Source organism: Pseudophryne corroboree, chromosome 2, assembly GCF_028390025.1.
Source record: "Pseudophryne corroboree isolate aPseCor3 chromosome 2, aPseCor3.hap2, whole genome shotgun sequence".
NCBI classification, from domain to species: Eukaryota; Metazoa; Chordata; class Amphibia; order Anura; family Myobatrachidae; genus Pseudophryne; species Pseudophryne corroboree.
Genome location: NC_086445.1, coordinates 649,727,454 through 649,742,954, shown reverse-complemented (window position 1 = coordinate 649,742,954; position 15,501 = coordinate 649,727,454). Strand labels below are relative to the sequence as shown.

Below are 15,501 nucleotides of genomic sequence, written 5' to 3'. Positions count from 1 at the left end.
ACTAATGATAACCTTTGTGACTGTGGTCCCAGCTCTCGAGGTCATTGAAAAGGTCCCCTGTGTAGTTCTGGGCTTATTCCTCACCGTTCTCAAGATCATTGATAACCCAAGAGGTAAGATCTTGCATTTTGCATGGAGCCCCAGGTCGAGGGAGGTTGTCCATGATCTTGTATTTCTTCCATTTTTTAATATTTGTGCCAACGGTTGATCTCTTCTCACCAAGCTGCTTGCCTATTGTCGAGTAGCTCATCCCAGCTTTGTGCATCTCTACAATTTTGTCCCTGGTGTCCTTTGACAGCTCTCTGGTCTTGGCCATGGTGAAGAGGGAGCAGTCTGACTGTTTGAGGGTGTGGACAGGTGTCTTTTATACAGATAACCAGTTCAAACAGGTGCCATTAATACAGGTAACAAGTGGAGGATAGAAAAGCTTCTTAAAGAAGTAGTAAGAGGTCTGTGAGAGCAAGAAGTCTTGCTGCTTGGTAGGTGTCCAAATATTTATTTTCCACAAGAATATACAAGTAAATTGTTTAAAAATCATACAATGTGATTTCCTGATTTCTTTTGAGATTCTGTCACAGTTGAAGTGTACCTATAATAGAAATTACAGACCTCTCATCTTTTTAAGTGGGTCAACTTGCACAATCGGTGGCTGTCCAAATTTTTTTTTGCCCCACTGTGTGTGTCACAATACTCGTACAATATATTCTGTATTTGGTACACTTTTTCTTAACTAACGCTGTCTGTATAAACACATGTAGAATACTCAAATGTTAGTAAAGTCACAGCGCTGTATACAGACGGCTTTACAAGGGAGACCTTGTCCTGCAGACCCGGAGACCAGTCGCAGCTATATTCATTAGATGGCGCCCAGCGTCTCAGGGAGTGCGGGAAAGTGTGAGGCAGCTGGAGGACGGGAAAATCTGCAGTAGATGTTCCTCTGGGCCAGGGAAGGGCTACAAGTCAAGCGCCGACTCCCCTATTGAGCCTTATTAAATGGGGAGTTAGTACACCCGACCTGTGCTCTATTGCCCTGGTGGTCTAGTGGGGTCCTGGCTTGGTGACAGTGTCCACGCCAGCGCCGCAGTCCGTCTCCCTAGACCGCGACAGGAATGCGATTTAGTGGCGGTTCCCGCTTGGGGGACTTTCTTACCTCCTTCCCGTAGCAGCCACGCGAACCAGGAGAGCTTCTGCCGTAGCGTCTCAGACGCAAGTACCTTGGAACAGGCCGTGGGAGTATGCAACGCCACTTGGGGGGGGGGGGGGGGGGGGGGGCGACGTAGATGCAGCGCTGAATGTCACCCTGATATTTAAAAGCTTCGTCCCTTGAAGTCTTTTATTAAGCTTTTTCAGGGCTGCCCAGCGCAGCCTCCGTTAGTTGACCTGTTGCCAGAGGCACCAACTTGAAACAGAGCTCACCGTGCCTGGAGGCAGGGTTACAGAGGAAGCCCCAATGCATCCTGAGACAGCCTAAAGCTTTATCCTGTTGGTGTCTTTGGACTAAAATCTACACCCCAATGTTTTCCTGTGGAACACAGTGTACCCTTCTGCAGAAAAACTCATTAACACGAAACTAAGGGGTAGATGTACAATGTGTGTTGCTATAGCTAAGTGATGATACGCTGTGTCTCTCCCTCTGGCTTGCTCCGGAGCGCATGTGCAAGATCTTGCCCAGGGCCAGCAACCAAGGGCAGATGCACCGGCTGTGGTGATGAGGCAACATTACCTTCAGCTACTGAAATTAATAGCTGTAGGTGTTTGAACGGTCAGTGCAACTGACAGTTCATACATTGCCTTGCAAATCGGCGTGCTATCTTACAGATTGCGCAGATAATGACAGGGGCATTCATTTGCTGCCAATCACGCCTGTCTTAAGGTGCATACACAGTGAGATATTGACTATGGCTGATTTTGACTATGCGATTTCCCTTGAATTCCCCCAGAGCCACCAAAAAGTCTAGAAACTGTGCCCGAGGAGACAACATACTTCGAGAGAAGGAATTACAGATAGTGGCGAGATTCATACCAGCTCACACAACATACAAATCTAGCCAACATGCCGGAAAACTCAGCAACAGCTGACACAGTACTGAAACAGTAACCAAAGTAGAACTTACCTAAGAACCAGACAGTACTGAACTATGAAACCAATGCAGGAAAACGAAGCGCTGGGCGAGCGCCCAGCATCCTCTACGGACTACGAGAAAAGGATTTACCGCAGGTAATTAAAATTCTATTTTCTCCTACGTCCTAGAGGATGCTGGGGTCCATATTAGTACCATGGGGATGTACCAAAGCTCCCAGTACGGGAGGGAGAGCGCGGAGGCTCCTGCAAGACTGCTTGACCAAACCCGAGGTCATCAGAGGCCAAAGTATCAAACTTGTAAAACTTGGTAAACGTGTTCGAACCAGACCAAGTAGCAGCTCGGCAAAGCTGTAAGGCAGAGACACCCCGGGCAGCCGCCCAGGAAGAACCCACTTTACGAGTAGATTGGCCCTTAACCGATTTCAGACACGGCAATCCCGCCGTAGAATAAGCATGATTGATAGTGAACCTGATCCAGCGTGAAATAGACTACTTAGAAGCAGGACACCCAATTTTCTTTGGATCGTAGAGGACAAATAGCGTCAGTTTTCCTATGATGAGCAGTCCTCTTCACATAGAGTTTCAAAGCCCTCACAACATCCAAGGCCTTTGAAAAATTGAGTCAGTAGCCACTGGCACCACAATAGGCTGGTTGATATGGAAAGCCGATACAACCTTAGGCAGGAACTGCGGACGAGTCCTAAGTTCCGCCCTGTCTTCATGAAAGATCAGATAAGGGCTATTACAAGATAAAGCCCCCAATTCCGACACGTCAGGCAGAAGCCAAGGCCAACAAAGTGACCGCCTTCCACGTGAGAAACTTGATGTCAGCCTTCAATAGAGTCTCAAACCAAGGTGATTGTAGGAACTGCAACACCACATCCAGATCCCAGGGTGCCGTTGGCACCACAAAGGGAGGTTGGATGTGCAAAACCCCTTTCAAAAAGGTCTGAACCTCAGGGAGGACAGCCAATTGTATTTGAAAGATGGACAAGGCAGAGATCTGGACCTTGATGGCGCCCAATCTCAGACCCATATCCACTCCTGCTTGCAGGAAAAGGAGAAAAAGTCCAAGTTGAAATTCCACCGCAGGAAATTTCCTGGATTCACACCAAGAAACATATTTCTTCCAAATACGGTGATAATGTTTAGACGTTACTTCCTTCCTAGCCTGAATCAGGGTAGGAATAAACTCACTCGGAATACCTTTCCGAGCTAAGATCTGGCGTTCAACCGCCATGCCGTCAAACGTAGCCATGGTAAGTTTGGATAGGCAAACTGCCCCTGCAGTAGCAGATCCTCCCGAAGAAGTAAGGGCCTTGGATCCTCTAGCAGAAGATCCAGCAGATCCGCATACCAAGCCCGTCTTGGCCAGTCCGGAGCAATGAGGATTGCCAGAACCTTTGTTCTTCTTACCAGCTGAAGAACTTTTGGTATCAGAGGAAGTGGAGGGAACACATACACTGACTTGAACACCCACGGTGTTAGCAGTGCATCCACTGCCTGAGGGTCTCTTGACCTGGAACAGTACCTCCCCAACTTTTTGTTGAGGCGGGAAGCCATCATGTCGATGTGAGGAACCCCCCACCAACCGGTTACCTCCTCAAACACCTTCGGATGGAGGACCCATCCCCCTGGATGGAAATAGTGTCTGCTGAGGAAGTCTGCTTCCCAGTTGTCTACTCCCGGAATGAAGATTGCCGACATCGCTACAGCGTGTCAATCTGCCCAAAGGAGGATTCTTGCCACCTCTGACATTGCAGCCCTGCTCTTCGTTCCGCTTTGTCGGTTTATGTAGGCACCGGTGGTCACGTTGTCCGACTGCACCTGAACAGCCCAATCCTGTAGCAGGTGTGCTGCTTGCAGAGGGGCATTGTACACAGCCCGTAGCTCCAGGATGTTTTTTGGGAGAAGGGATTCTTGATTCGACCACCTTCCTTGGAAGGTTTACCCCAGGGCGACTGCTCTCCAACCTCTTGAGACTTGCATATGTGGTTAAAAGGATCCAGTCCTGAACTCCGAACCTTCGGCCTTCCAGAAGGTGTGGGAGTTGTAGCCACCAGAGGAGCGAAATCCTGGCTTTCGGAGACAGGCGTATCCTCTGGTGCATGTGTAGGCGAGAGCCCGACCACTGGTCCAAGAGATCCAGCTGAAAAGGTCGAGCATGAAACCTGCCATACTGCAGAGCCTCGTATGCGGCAACCATCTTCCCCAGAAGGCAGATGCACTGATAAACCGATACCCGGGTAGGCTTTAAGACATCCCGGACCATTGACTGAATCACCAATGCTTTGTCCACCGGGAGAAATACCCTCTGCACTTCCGTGTCGAGGATCATTCCCAGGAAAGACAGCCTCCTTGTCGGCTCCAAATGAGACTTTGGAAGTTCAGGATCCAACCGTGATTCCTGAGCAGTTGTGTAGTGAGCGCGATGGATCGTAATAACCTCTCTCTGGATGACGCCTTGATCAGGAGACCGTCCAGATAAGGTATTATGTTCACCCCCTGTTTGCGGAGAACCATCATCTCCGCCATCATCTTGGTGAATATCCTCGGTGCTGTGGAAAGGCCAAACGGCAGCGCCTGGAACTGATAGTGATCGTCCAATAGAGCAAACCTGAGATATGCCTGATGCGGCGACCAAATGAGAATGTAGAGGTACGCATCCTTGATGTCCAGAGACACCAGGAACTCCCCCTCCGTTAGTCCTGAGATGACAGCTCTCAGAGATTCCATCTTGAATTTGAACTCCCTGAGATAAGGGTTCAAAGACTTTAAATTCAGAATTGGCCGTACCGAACCATCAGGTTTCGGTACCATGAAAAGGTTCGAATAATAACCTTTGTTCCACTGTTGATGCGGATCTGGAACAATGACCTCCGACACCACCAATTTTCTGATGGCCTCCAGAAGAATTGTTCTGTCTGCTGGCAGAGCTGGTAAGCCTGACTTGAAGAAACAGTGAGGTGTGGGATCTTGAAACTCCAGTCTGTACCCCCTGAACACTATATCCAGGACCCAGGTGTACAGGCCAGACGACACCCAGACTTGGCTGAACTGTCGGAGTCTTGCCCCCACCTGACCTTCGACCAGGCCTAGCTGACCACCGTCATGCGCAGGACTTAGGGGTATCAGAAGCGGGATTCTGGGTTTGGTAACCTGCGGAAGCAGGTTTCTTTCCCTTGGCACGACCACCTCTGAAGAAGGTGTTCGAAGGCTTGTTCTTTCTAGGCCTCGCGGGCCGAAAGGACTGTGACGCAGCTGGCGTGAAAGACTTCTTCGTAGCCGGTGCATCTGAGGGGTGAAAAGTAGACTTACCCGCGAGAGCCGTGGCAATCCACGCATCCAGTGCCTCCCCAAAGAGGGCCTGACCTGTGTAGGGAAGGCCCTCCACGCTCTTCCTGGATTCCGCGTCCGCACACCATTGGCGTAGCCAGAGACCCCTGCGAGCCGAGACGGACATGGAGGAGATCCCTGCAGCCATGGAACCCAGGTCCTTTATGGAATCCACCAGGAACCCTGCAAAATCCTGAATATTGCGTAAAAATAAATCAACATCACCTTTATCCAGCATAGTTGATTCCTCCTAGTGATTGACCACCTGGCAATAGCTTTTGCAATCCAAGCACAGGCTATAGTAGGCCTTAATATAGCCCCTGAAGCCGTGTAAATGGATTTAAGCGTAGCGTCCCCCTTGCGATCTGCCATATCCTTCAATGTGGTAGAACCCGGGACTGACACCACCACCTGTTTGGACAGCCTAGAGACAGAGGCGTCGACTATCGGCGGGGAGTCCCATTTCTTTCTATCTTCCTCTGGGAATGGAAAAGCAACTAAGACCCTATTAGGGATCTGGAATTTCTTTTCCGGAGTTTCCCATGCCTTTTCAAAGATAACGTTTGATTCTTTGGATGCTGGGAAGGTGAGGGGGGGGGGGCTTCTTATTATCTGTAAAGAAGGCCTCCTCCACCTGTTCAGGGACCATATCAGAAATGTGTAAAACATCCCTTACGGCTTCAATCATCAACTGCACCCCCTTGGCAAGTGATGCTGTCTCCCTCAACACATCCCCGTCACCGTCTGCAGTGTCAGAATCGGTGTCCGTGTCATCCTGCATAATTGCAAGTGCATGTTTGTGAGAATGTTCCGCAGGGGACCCCGAGGAAACAGTATTAGACCATACAACCATCGAGGATTGCAGGACCTGAGTGGCATGTTCAGTCCTAGCAACCCTATCAGAAATCTGAGAAATAGTTCCCCTAAGAGAGACTAACCATTCTGGCTCTCTAGCTGGGATCTGCGCTATGACAGTGCAATCCTGATTACATGGTATGGAGTCTTCCTGGGAAGACAAATCCTCTGCAGCATATGAAACAGTGTCCCTAGACATGTTGCCACACACACACACACACCCCACAAATACACAGGGTATTATGTAGACAGAGTTCCCCCCCCCCCCCCCCAAGAACAGCAGAGAGACACAGAGATTGGAGCCAACCCACACACAGCACTATTCGAGGTATAGGGAGTCCCTAACCAGCGCTGACTGTGTCCCTTAATAGGTGACACAGCCTTTATACAGCCTCCCCTCCCTTCTACAACCCCCTGGTACCGTACAGATAGATGGAGATTGCTCTGGAGGGACTTGGATCCACTTGGCTGTGAGTGCAGGCAGGAAAAATGGCGCAGAACGCTTCTGGGTCCGCTCTGAGAAACTCTGCACCTTCAATGGCGCTGTCTTCCCGCTCTTGTAGATTATACTGGCCTGAGGAATTTAGTGCTGGCTGAGATCCGCGGACCCCGACAGGCTTAATGTGGTCAGTGTGGGGCCCAGTGCTAACTCAGGGCGCTCCCCACAGCGCCGCACCTTAGTACCGCTGAGCCTTCCCGCCCTTAGCTGCCTTCTTCTCACTGACCCCCCCCCCCCCCCCCCCCCGCTTGTAACAGGGGACAGTGACTAACTCGCCACACTTCAGCTAACTCCCCACACTTCAGCACACAGAGGGGGTGGCAGCTGGCTGCTGGGATGAGCGTTCCCCTGTGGCGGGGCGCGATCTGTCCCCTCTGGAGCTCAATGTCCAGTCAGCGGAGGCAGTGGCTCAAGACCCCACAGGGCGGACACTGCTCCCCCCCCCTCAGTCCCTCGTTGCAGGTAGACTGTGACCAGCAGCCTCCTGTAAAAAAAAAAAAATCTGAAAATAAACTTTTCCTAAAGAAGCTCTGTAGAGCTCCCCTAGCTGTGACCAGCTCCTCCGGGCACATTTTCTAAAATGAGTCTGGTAGGAGGGGCATAGAGGGAGGAGCCAGCCCACACTATTAAATTCTGAAAGTGCCCATGGCTCCTGGTGGACCCGTCTATACCCCATGGTACTAATGTGGACCCCAGCATCCTCTAGGACGCAAGAGGAAAGCCCTTTCAAATAGTCATATATAGATTATTAAAAGGAGCATGTTCCTTAAATTGGTTAGGTTAGAAGTCACAGTCTGTGCTGTATAGTCACACAGTGGAGGGGGCAGAACTGTCTCTACATATGCGCTATGTTGAACTGTGTAATGGATAAAGTGATAAAACTGTTGAACAGCTTAGTAGATGACATACAAAGGGAGGGTACTGGCCACGCTGTAAGTCAGCACCTTGCTTGACCTCACCCCCCCACACACACACACACTTATCTGCAGTTATGGTTGTTCTTGCACATGCCGGGGAATGTGCTGATCTGTTTCTTACCCCAGTTTGAGAAGCAGTGTATGGAGGACACAGTCACCTCGCGACCTGTTCAGAATGACAGTGGGCACTTTACCGAAATAGCAGGACTGTGTCAGCAATCCGAATAAGGACTGCTATTACCCCTCTTGGACTCCGTTCCAAAGCGGACAGCCTTATTTGGATCACTGTGTCCTCCATGCATGACTTCTAAAACTGGGGTACGAAACATATTAGCACATCCCCCGGCAAGGGATTATGGGAAAGCCAGAAAAGCTGCAGTTTTACAGCCATCGTTTCCATAGTAAAAACAGGATTTTGAATACCTACCGGTAAATCCTTAACTTGTAGTCCGTAGAGGATGTTGGGCGCCCACCACTTTTCTAGCTTGAATAAGCGTAGGAATTACTTCGTTCGGAGTACCCTTCCGAGCCAAGATCTGGCGTTTGACCTCCATTCCATCAAACTTAGTTGCGGTAAGTTTCAGCAAAGAACTGGTTCCTGCCAACTCAAGTCTTCTTGACGAGGAAGAATTCTTGGAACTCTTTGAAATAATCTGAGAGTCAGATAGCAAACGCTCCTTAGCCCTCTTGGGGTCACGATCAGATTTTGTGATCTTGTTAGTGGAACTGGAGTGAATACTTTCCGTAACTAAAATGCCCTCGGAACCAACCAGGGCTTTTTTGCCACTGCATGTGGGCTTGTTCACCTGGAACAATGTGTTCATAACTTCTTTGAGATAAAACAGTCTTATGACCCTTTGAGGAATGTTTCAAAGGTCTTGTTTCCTTGCGGGATCCTCCCAACGGAACTTTTGTTGACTTAGAATTTGTTTATCCTTCTTCTCCGAATGCTTGTGTGAAGAAGTGCTCTTGGCTTTGATACTCTTCCCTGGAAGTTCTTTCTTAAATTATTCGCCAGGTCGGATTCCTGAACCTGCGTCCCACGCGTAGATGGGACTTGTTCCCTCTTTATAGGGAAGATTTCCAAGTGTACGGTCAACAGTGTACTCCCTGCAACATCCAAAGATGTGCACTGAACATCATGTTGTAGAGATCAATCTGGAAGACTTTGTGGTGGAATAATTAATTCCCCTACATCTGTGCTGCAAGATATCACTTTATCTATTGAGATGTCAACATCTGGACAAGAAGCCTCTATCTGGAAGAGGTCTAATAACATCTGGAATTGCATTCAATAATATTTCATTGCCAATCTTGTTTGGGCTAGAAACAAAGGTTAAAAGGGGTGTTGGCAGAGCGCCGCTAATCTTAGAGACTGTTTTTTGAATTTTAGTCAGAGATTCAACTAATTTTCCTAATTTTTCCTGAAAAGTCTGCCAGGTGGGAGCTCTTAAACCCTTGTGGCAATCCCTATTCTTAGTGGATTTTGGTCTCCCCCCTGACTGAACTCCCGGCTTGGTGGAACAGATGTTGTTTTCTGTTCCAGAGAAACCCCTGCTGCAGGCTTCTTTCATCGCCCCCTTCATCTACCAAAGAAGGGGGTGGAGCCTCTGGCCCTCCCTGCTTTCCCACCTCGAAAGGAATTTTGTCGCGGGCCCAAAAATGGTTTCTTTGCAGGAGGCGCTGCGGAAGGAAGAAAAGACAATTTACCCGATGTTGTTTTAGATATCCACTTATCTAATGAGTCCCCAAAGAGGGCTTTACCTTCATAAGGGAGGGTTTCCACATTTTTCTTAGATTCTGCGTCCACTGCCCACTAGTTTAACCAGAGGCCTCTGCGCGCTGACACCACCATGGATGACGACCGTGTAGCCATTAATCCAATGTCCTTCATGGCCCCAACCATGAATCCCGCATAATCCTTTATAGGACATAGGGTTGTGATACTCTCATCCTTGTCAATTGTGTCTATATTTTCTAACAGATTCTCTGCATATTTTTCAATAGCATTTGAAACCTATGCACCCGCAATAGTGGGTCTGATAGTAGTACCGCTAGCCGTATAAATTGATTTAAGTGTAGTCTCAATCTTGCGGTCAGCCCGTTCTTATAATGAAGCCGTGCCTGGGACGGGTAAGGTAATCTTTTTGGTAATCTGGACACGGATGCATCCACCATGGGAAAATTTTCCCACTTTGCCCTATCACCTTCTGGAAAGGGATAAGCTATTAAGATTCTTTTAGGAATCTGAAATGTCTTGTCTGGGCATTTCCAGGCATTTTAAAACATAGCAGTTATCACAGGTTTCTTATTTTTAGTAAAATAGGCCCTTTTCTCCTCTGCTGGAGGGGCATCTGTGATTTCCAACACCTCTCTGATGTTTGTAATCATTGACTGAATGCTTTTCGAAAGGGTAGCATCTGCTCCCCTAATGTCATCAATGTCCCCCGTGTCGTTATCAGTGTCTGTGTCGACATTCATTATGCGTACAAGAGAACGCTTTAATATGGCTGAGGTGGGTTGACGTGAAGGAGATGGGCCAGTGTATAAGGCATCTATGTATAAGACATACACACACACACAGGGTATTTGTAATAAACATTTCCCTCACTGAGTAACACAGAAAGAAGAGCCAGCTCCACCCAGCGTTTTTAGATGTGTTCAAAATAAACCTACGCTAATTTTGTAACCTAATAGGTTATTCTATCACACACACATATCCCTCCCTAATATATATATATATATATATATATATTTTACATAAGCACCAAAAGTACTCTCCCCCCTTTCTATAACACCCTGGTACGATAGTGAGTTATGAAGGAGGTCAGCGCTCCTTGCAGCCTGTCTTCTGCAGTGACTGCAGCTTAAAATGGCGCTGGTCTGTTGCTGGATCTGTAATGAGAAGAGGCCCTGCCCCCAAAATGATGCGGCTCTCCCACGTTTTAATGATTTATACTGGGCTGAGGGATTTGTTGTAAACGGAGGGTTTTTCACCCCCGTTTACTGTAGTGACCAGTTTGGGGATTTTTTGCCAGCTCAGAGTGCCCCTCCTGCGGTATATATGAACCGGTAGAGCACAGCCTGTTGCTATACTCCGTTCCCCTCAGCCGCCATTAACACCAGCTTTCCGTTTTAACGGATCGCTGGTGTGTAGTACTCACCACCTTGTCACCTTCTGGCAGCTGCAGGGGGTGGCGGCTTTTGCTGTGGGAGTGAGCGTTCGCCATCGGGGGCTATGCGATCAGTACCCTTCAGGAGCTAATGGTGTCCTGTCAGCGGGAACAGGAGCCATTAACTCTTCAGGAAGTTGGTTCCTGCTCCTTCTCCCTGCGTCCCACAAAGCAGGGAGGCTGTTGTCAGCAGCCTCCCTGTAATTTTAGAACTTAGAAATATCCTTTTCTGAACTCCCTGGAAGTGTGTCCGGCTCTCTCTGCACAATTTCTAAATGGAGGTCTGGAGGAAGGGCATAGAGGGAGGAGCCAGCCCACACTATTAAAGTTTTATAGTGCCGAAGGCTCCACAGGACCAGTCTATACCCCATGGTACTTATATGGACCCCATCATCATCTAGGACGTAAGAGAAAGCAAAATGTTAACATGGAGAGAAACTCAGCATTATAATAAACAGTTGCCTTTATTAACATCAGTCAGTGCCAAGTTCTGCCAAGGTAACAGGTAGTAACTAGCACACAAGGGGATGATCACACTACACATCCATCTTGTGAAATAACCCTATTACAATATGACCTGTGATTGGCCATTTGTCCCAGGATGGGACAAGATAGGAGGGAATTTTAATGGAGAGAAAAGAACAGCTTCAGGAGACAAAAGAAGGGGCATGCACGTAGTGTTCATTCTAGCACCATGCACCTAATCAGTGAGGGAATATTTTAATTTTTACTGGCAACATTTTAAAATATATCGCTACAGTAGCTATAACAATACATCATGTCTAAATTATTGCCCTTTAAAAATTAAAATATGCCCTACTCACCGATTAGGTGCATGGTGCTAGAATGTACACTACGGACATCAGTCAGAACTTGGGATGTGGAGTAATGGAACACAGGGTCAGATGTATTAAGCTTGGAGAAGTGATAAAGCAGTGATAAGTGGAAGGTGATAACGCACCAGCCAATCAGCTCCTAACTCATTTTTCAAAATCGTAATGATTGGCTGGTGCATTATCACCTTCCACTTATCATTGCTTTATCACTTCTCCAGGCTTAATACATCTGCCCCACAGTGTGGGTAATATCTGATGTAGGAGATCTGGTGATAAACATTGTATTTTATTGCTACCTTAGCATATAACAATGATGAAGGTGAAACTTCCCTGTGGTCATGTCTCCGCGGTGCTGAACCCTAAGGCACCCCATCTTAGCTAATGATCATTAAGACCGCCATCAACTAGTGAGACTTATCTGAACTGAAAGTTGGATCAGATTTTCCCCCGACTTTTCCGGGAGTCTTGAGAGTACGATTTGCAACTTAAGTGTTTTTTTACATCTGATATATCGCATCCGATATATCGCATGCTGCTGCTGGGCGTGTGGATAGGGGTGACCAGGTACCAGTCAAGTGACTCCTCCAAGTTAACGCATGCGATTGGATCGCAGGTGTACGAAAAGCACTACGATGTGCACCTTTTTCCCTCAGATTGCGATAAATAATCGTGGCAGCCATGGCGATCTGCGACTCCAATCCGAGGAGCACGGGAACGCACCTTGGATCAGAGCAGGATGAAAATGACATGTGATGTGTCACTTTTCATCCGATCCATCAATCCGAAAGCTCAGAATCGGATGAAAAGTTACCATATCGCACTAGTAGATGGGGAACTTTAGACACCCTGCAATACTGCCACAAAGATATTCCTATAGTTTTCTACAGAGATTACTACGGTATTGCTGCTTTACAATTTACTGGGACCTTGGATAATTATGAGACTTGCTTTGACTGTAGTTCTCTTACCTTAACTGTTCAATCTACACAAAATTACAAATTAATCAATTCTGTACTACAGAATAGTTTACATTACTATTTTGCTTGTTCAATGAATTACTCTTCCACAGTACATAAGCAGTACCCCTTCTCCTACACTCCTTTCCCTTTATACCCTCTTAAAAATTTGAATACAACGATTCTGTGAAATCTACTGCATTAGGCCACTAGTAACATAGTGCTAATGCTGTACTTTCTGCATACATTTATGAAATGCCGCCCTGAAAAATAGGCAGGATCATAATAAAATATAAACAGAAAATAGTAATAAAACAGTTTACTCTGGAAAACATGTCTCTATAGATATGAAGTGACTGCATACTCGGGAGGCCAATCCCGGGCCGTTTTTTCAATCCCAGGATTCGGGATTGAAAAACGGTCAATCCCGGGATTCCCGGGATTGCAGTAGGGATCAGTAAAGAAGGGTGTAGGGAGCAGCGCTGTAGGGTAGGTAGCAGTGCGGGAGGGTGTAGGTAGCGGCGGGGAAGGGAGGGAGGGTGTAGGTAGCAGTGCAGGAGGGTGTAGGTAGCGGTGCGGAGGGTGTAGGTAGCGGTGCGGAGGGTGTAGGTAGCGGTGCGGAGGGTGTAGGTAGCGGTGCGGAGGGTGTAGGTAGCTGGGCGGGAGGGTGTAGGTAGCTGGGCGGGAGGGTGTAGGTAGCTGGGCGGGAGGGTGTAGGTAGCTGGGCGGGAGGGTGTAGGTAGCGGGGAGGGTTGGTAGCGGCGCGGGAGGGAGGCTGGGTGTAACTTAAGTAATAACACTTACTATTAGGTGGGCGCCAGCCATGGACACACTAAACGCGGCGGCATTTCAAATGAAGCGCCGGCGGGCAGCCAACCAGAGCAGGCGGACCAGCAGCCAATCAGGGAAGCGGCAGCAGCAGTCGCTCCTAATTGGCTGCCGGTCCGCCAGCTCTGATTGGCTGGCGGCCGGCGCCACATTTGAAGTGTCGCCGCGTTCAGCGTTAGTCTATGGCTGCCGCCCGCCTAAGTGTAAGTAGTATTACTTACACACACTCCCTCCCGCACATGCACAGTGCAATCCCGTGAATCCCGGGATTGGATGCTCCAATCCCAGGATTCAAATCCCGGCATTTTTGGGCCCAAATCCCGGGATCCCGCCGATCCCGGGATTGGCCTCCCTACTGCATACAAAGAGTTATACCTTATACCATATTCTGTGAATAAGCAGCATCTGTTCTGTTATATCCTCTGTACAATACCACCGTTGCTGCTGCCGGTTTCAGTATGTACCACAAGGGAAGTACTTAACAATGAAGTCCGAATGCCCTTAAGCCAATGTAAGGTTGTAAACAGATTGTTTAAATGAATGAGCTATCATCCCAAAACATAGATTTAAATATGACCAAAAAAAAAAAAAAAATTACCTTTATGCTTCTTGCAACATAAAAGGGAACAACTATAGAAAAAGGAAAAAAACAAAACAAATTAAAAACTTCAAAAATTTAACACAGATTTATAGTACATTCAATAAACTAGGCACCTCCAGTGACAGTGTACAATGATATATATCTATTTACCCGACTTAGAGGTCTATTCAGAAAGCTGACAAAAGCCCTATTTTGTATTAAACAGGGATTTTCTCTGCTTACCGCAATTCAGTGCGGTTTACCGTGAAGCAGTTACAGACTTCTCCAACGGGCACCCCCCGACTGTGCCTGAATCGTACCACCATACTTTAGTGTGGCAAATGCAATTCATGAAGGAATGGAAAGCTCTGCTTTCTGTTTCTCCATGGAGTTTAGGTTCGCCATCTCAGGATGGTGTAACCTGAACTGCGGTAACTGCAGGGAAGCTCAATGCTTCCCTAATCTCTGTCCAGCACACGTGCTGGCTCTGCCCCCCTGCCCTCCCAACAGCCACTGCTTCCTGCCGGGAGGTCAACAGACGACCAATGTGCAGAGGGACCCCTCGGACATCTCAGAAGGGGACAGCGTCGCTGGACCCCCGGATTTTGCACTGCCGGAAGAGTGAGTATATGTGAATTACTACTTAGAACAGCTATACATTGAATCGAACCGTATCCATTTGCTTTTTAGTTTCTTTATGAATAGACCTCTTTGGGGTCTATTCATGTTACAGTGAAATGCTTTTTATAAGTGAAATCTCAGATTTCTCCAAGGCTGACCCAGATTAGTGTACATATCGCTTCCCTATACAGTAATATGGAGAGAGCGATTCATAGAAGCACAGAAAGCTCCGCTTTCCATTTTGCTTCTCAAAAAGAATATGCCATCTCAGGATGGTGCAATAGGTTTGTCGGGTGGAGTAGAGCAGGGGAAACCGCAGTCTCCCTGCCTCCTCCACCCCTTCTGTAATCCCTGGCCAACCAGAGGTGCCTGGGGCTGGGCTACTCTGCTTGTCCACACTCAGCCCAGCTGGGGAGATATAAGTTACAGTATCTCCCCAAGTCCCCAAACCATCTCTACATACATTGGGGGCTGGGATAATGTGTGCCTGCCTGGCAGGAATACACACAGATACACCAGCAGCCTGCCTGTAGATCCCACATTGCAGACCTGATCAGCGAGTGACTGACCCCTCCAGATGCCATCCTGCCTGCAGAGCATGGTGCTGCATGCAGGCTAGAAAGGTGAAATACATGAATAGACCCAATTGTCAATTCTCAGAAAAACGGCTTATTTGTGTAAATAACTCCAGGAGGTGGGCACTGCCATATTTAATTGAATTGTTTTGTAATTCTGTAAGTGCTCACCACAAAAAACAGTTACATAACAGGAAAAATAGAAGCAAAATACGATAGCTATTTTACAGTAGGAAGAAATA

The 15,501-nt window shown here is 47.9% G+C and overlaps 1 protein-coding gene across 5 annotated transcripts in view; it reads right to left on the bottom strand.

Annotated features, from left to right (window-relative positions):
- ZNHIT3 (zinc finger HIT-type containing 3) overlaps positions 1-15,501 on the bottom strand; it is a 108,282-nt gene that overhangs the window by 46,470 nt on the left and 46,311 nt on the right. The window contains exon 2 of one of the 5 annotated variants that reach the window (XM_063954999.1): positions 14,082-14,113. The exons of the other annotated variants lie outside the window; for them this stretch is intronic. Coding sequence (XP_063811069.1) covers positions 14,082-14,113 — 32 coding nt within the window. The remainder of the gene's footprint in view (positions 1-14,081; positions 14,114-15,501) is intronic. 5 annotated transcript variants of the gene reach the window in all.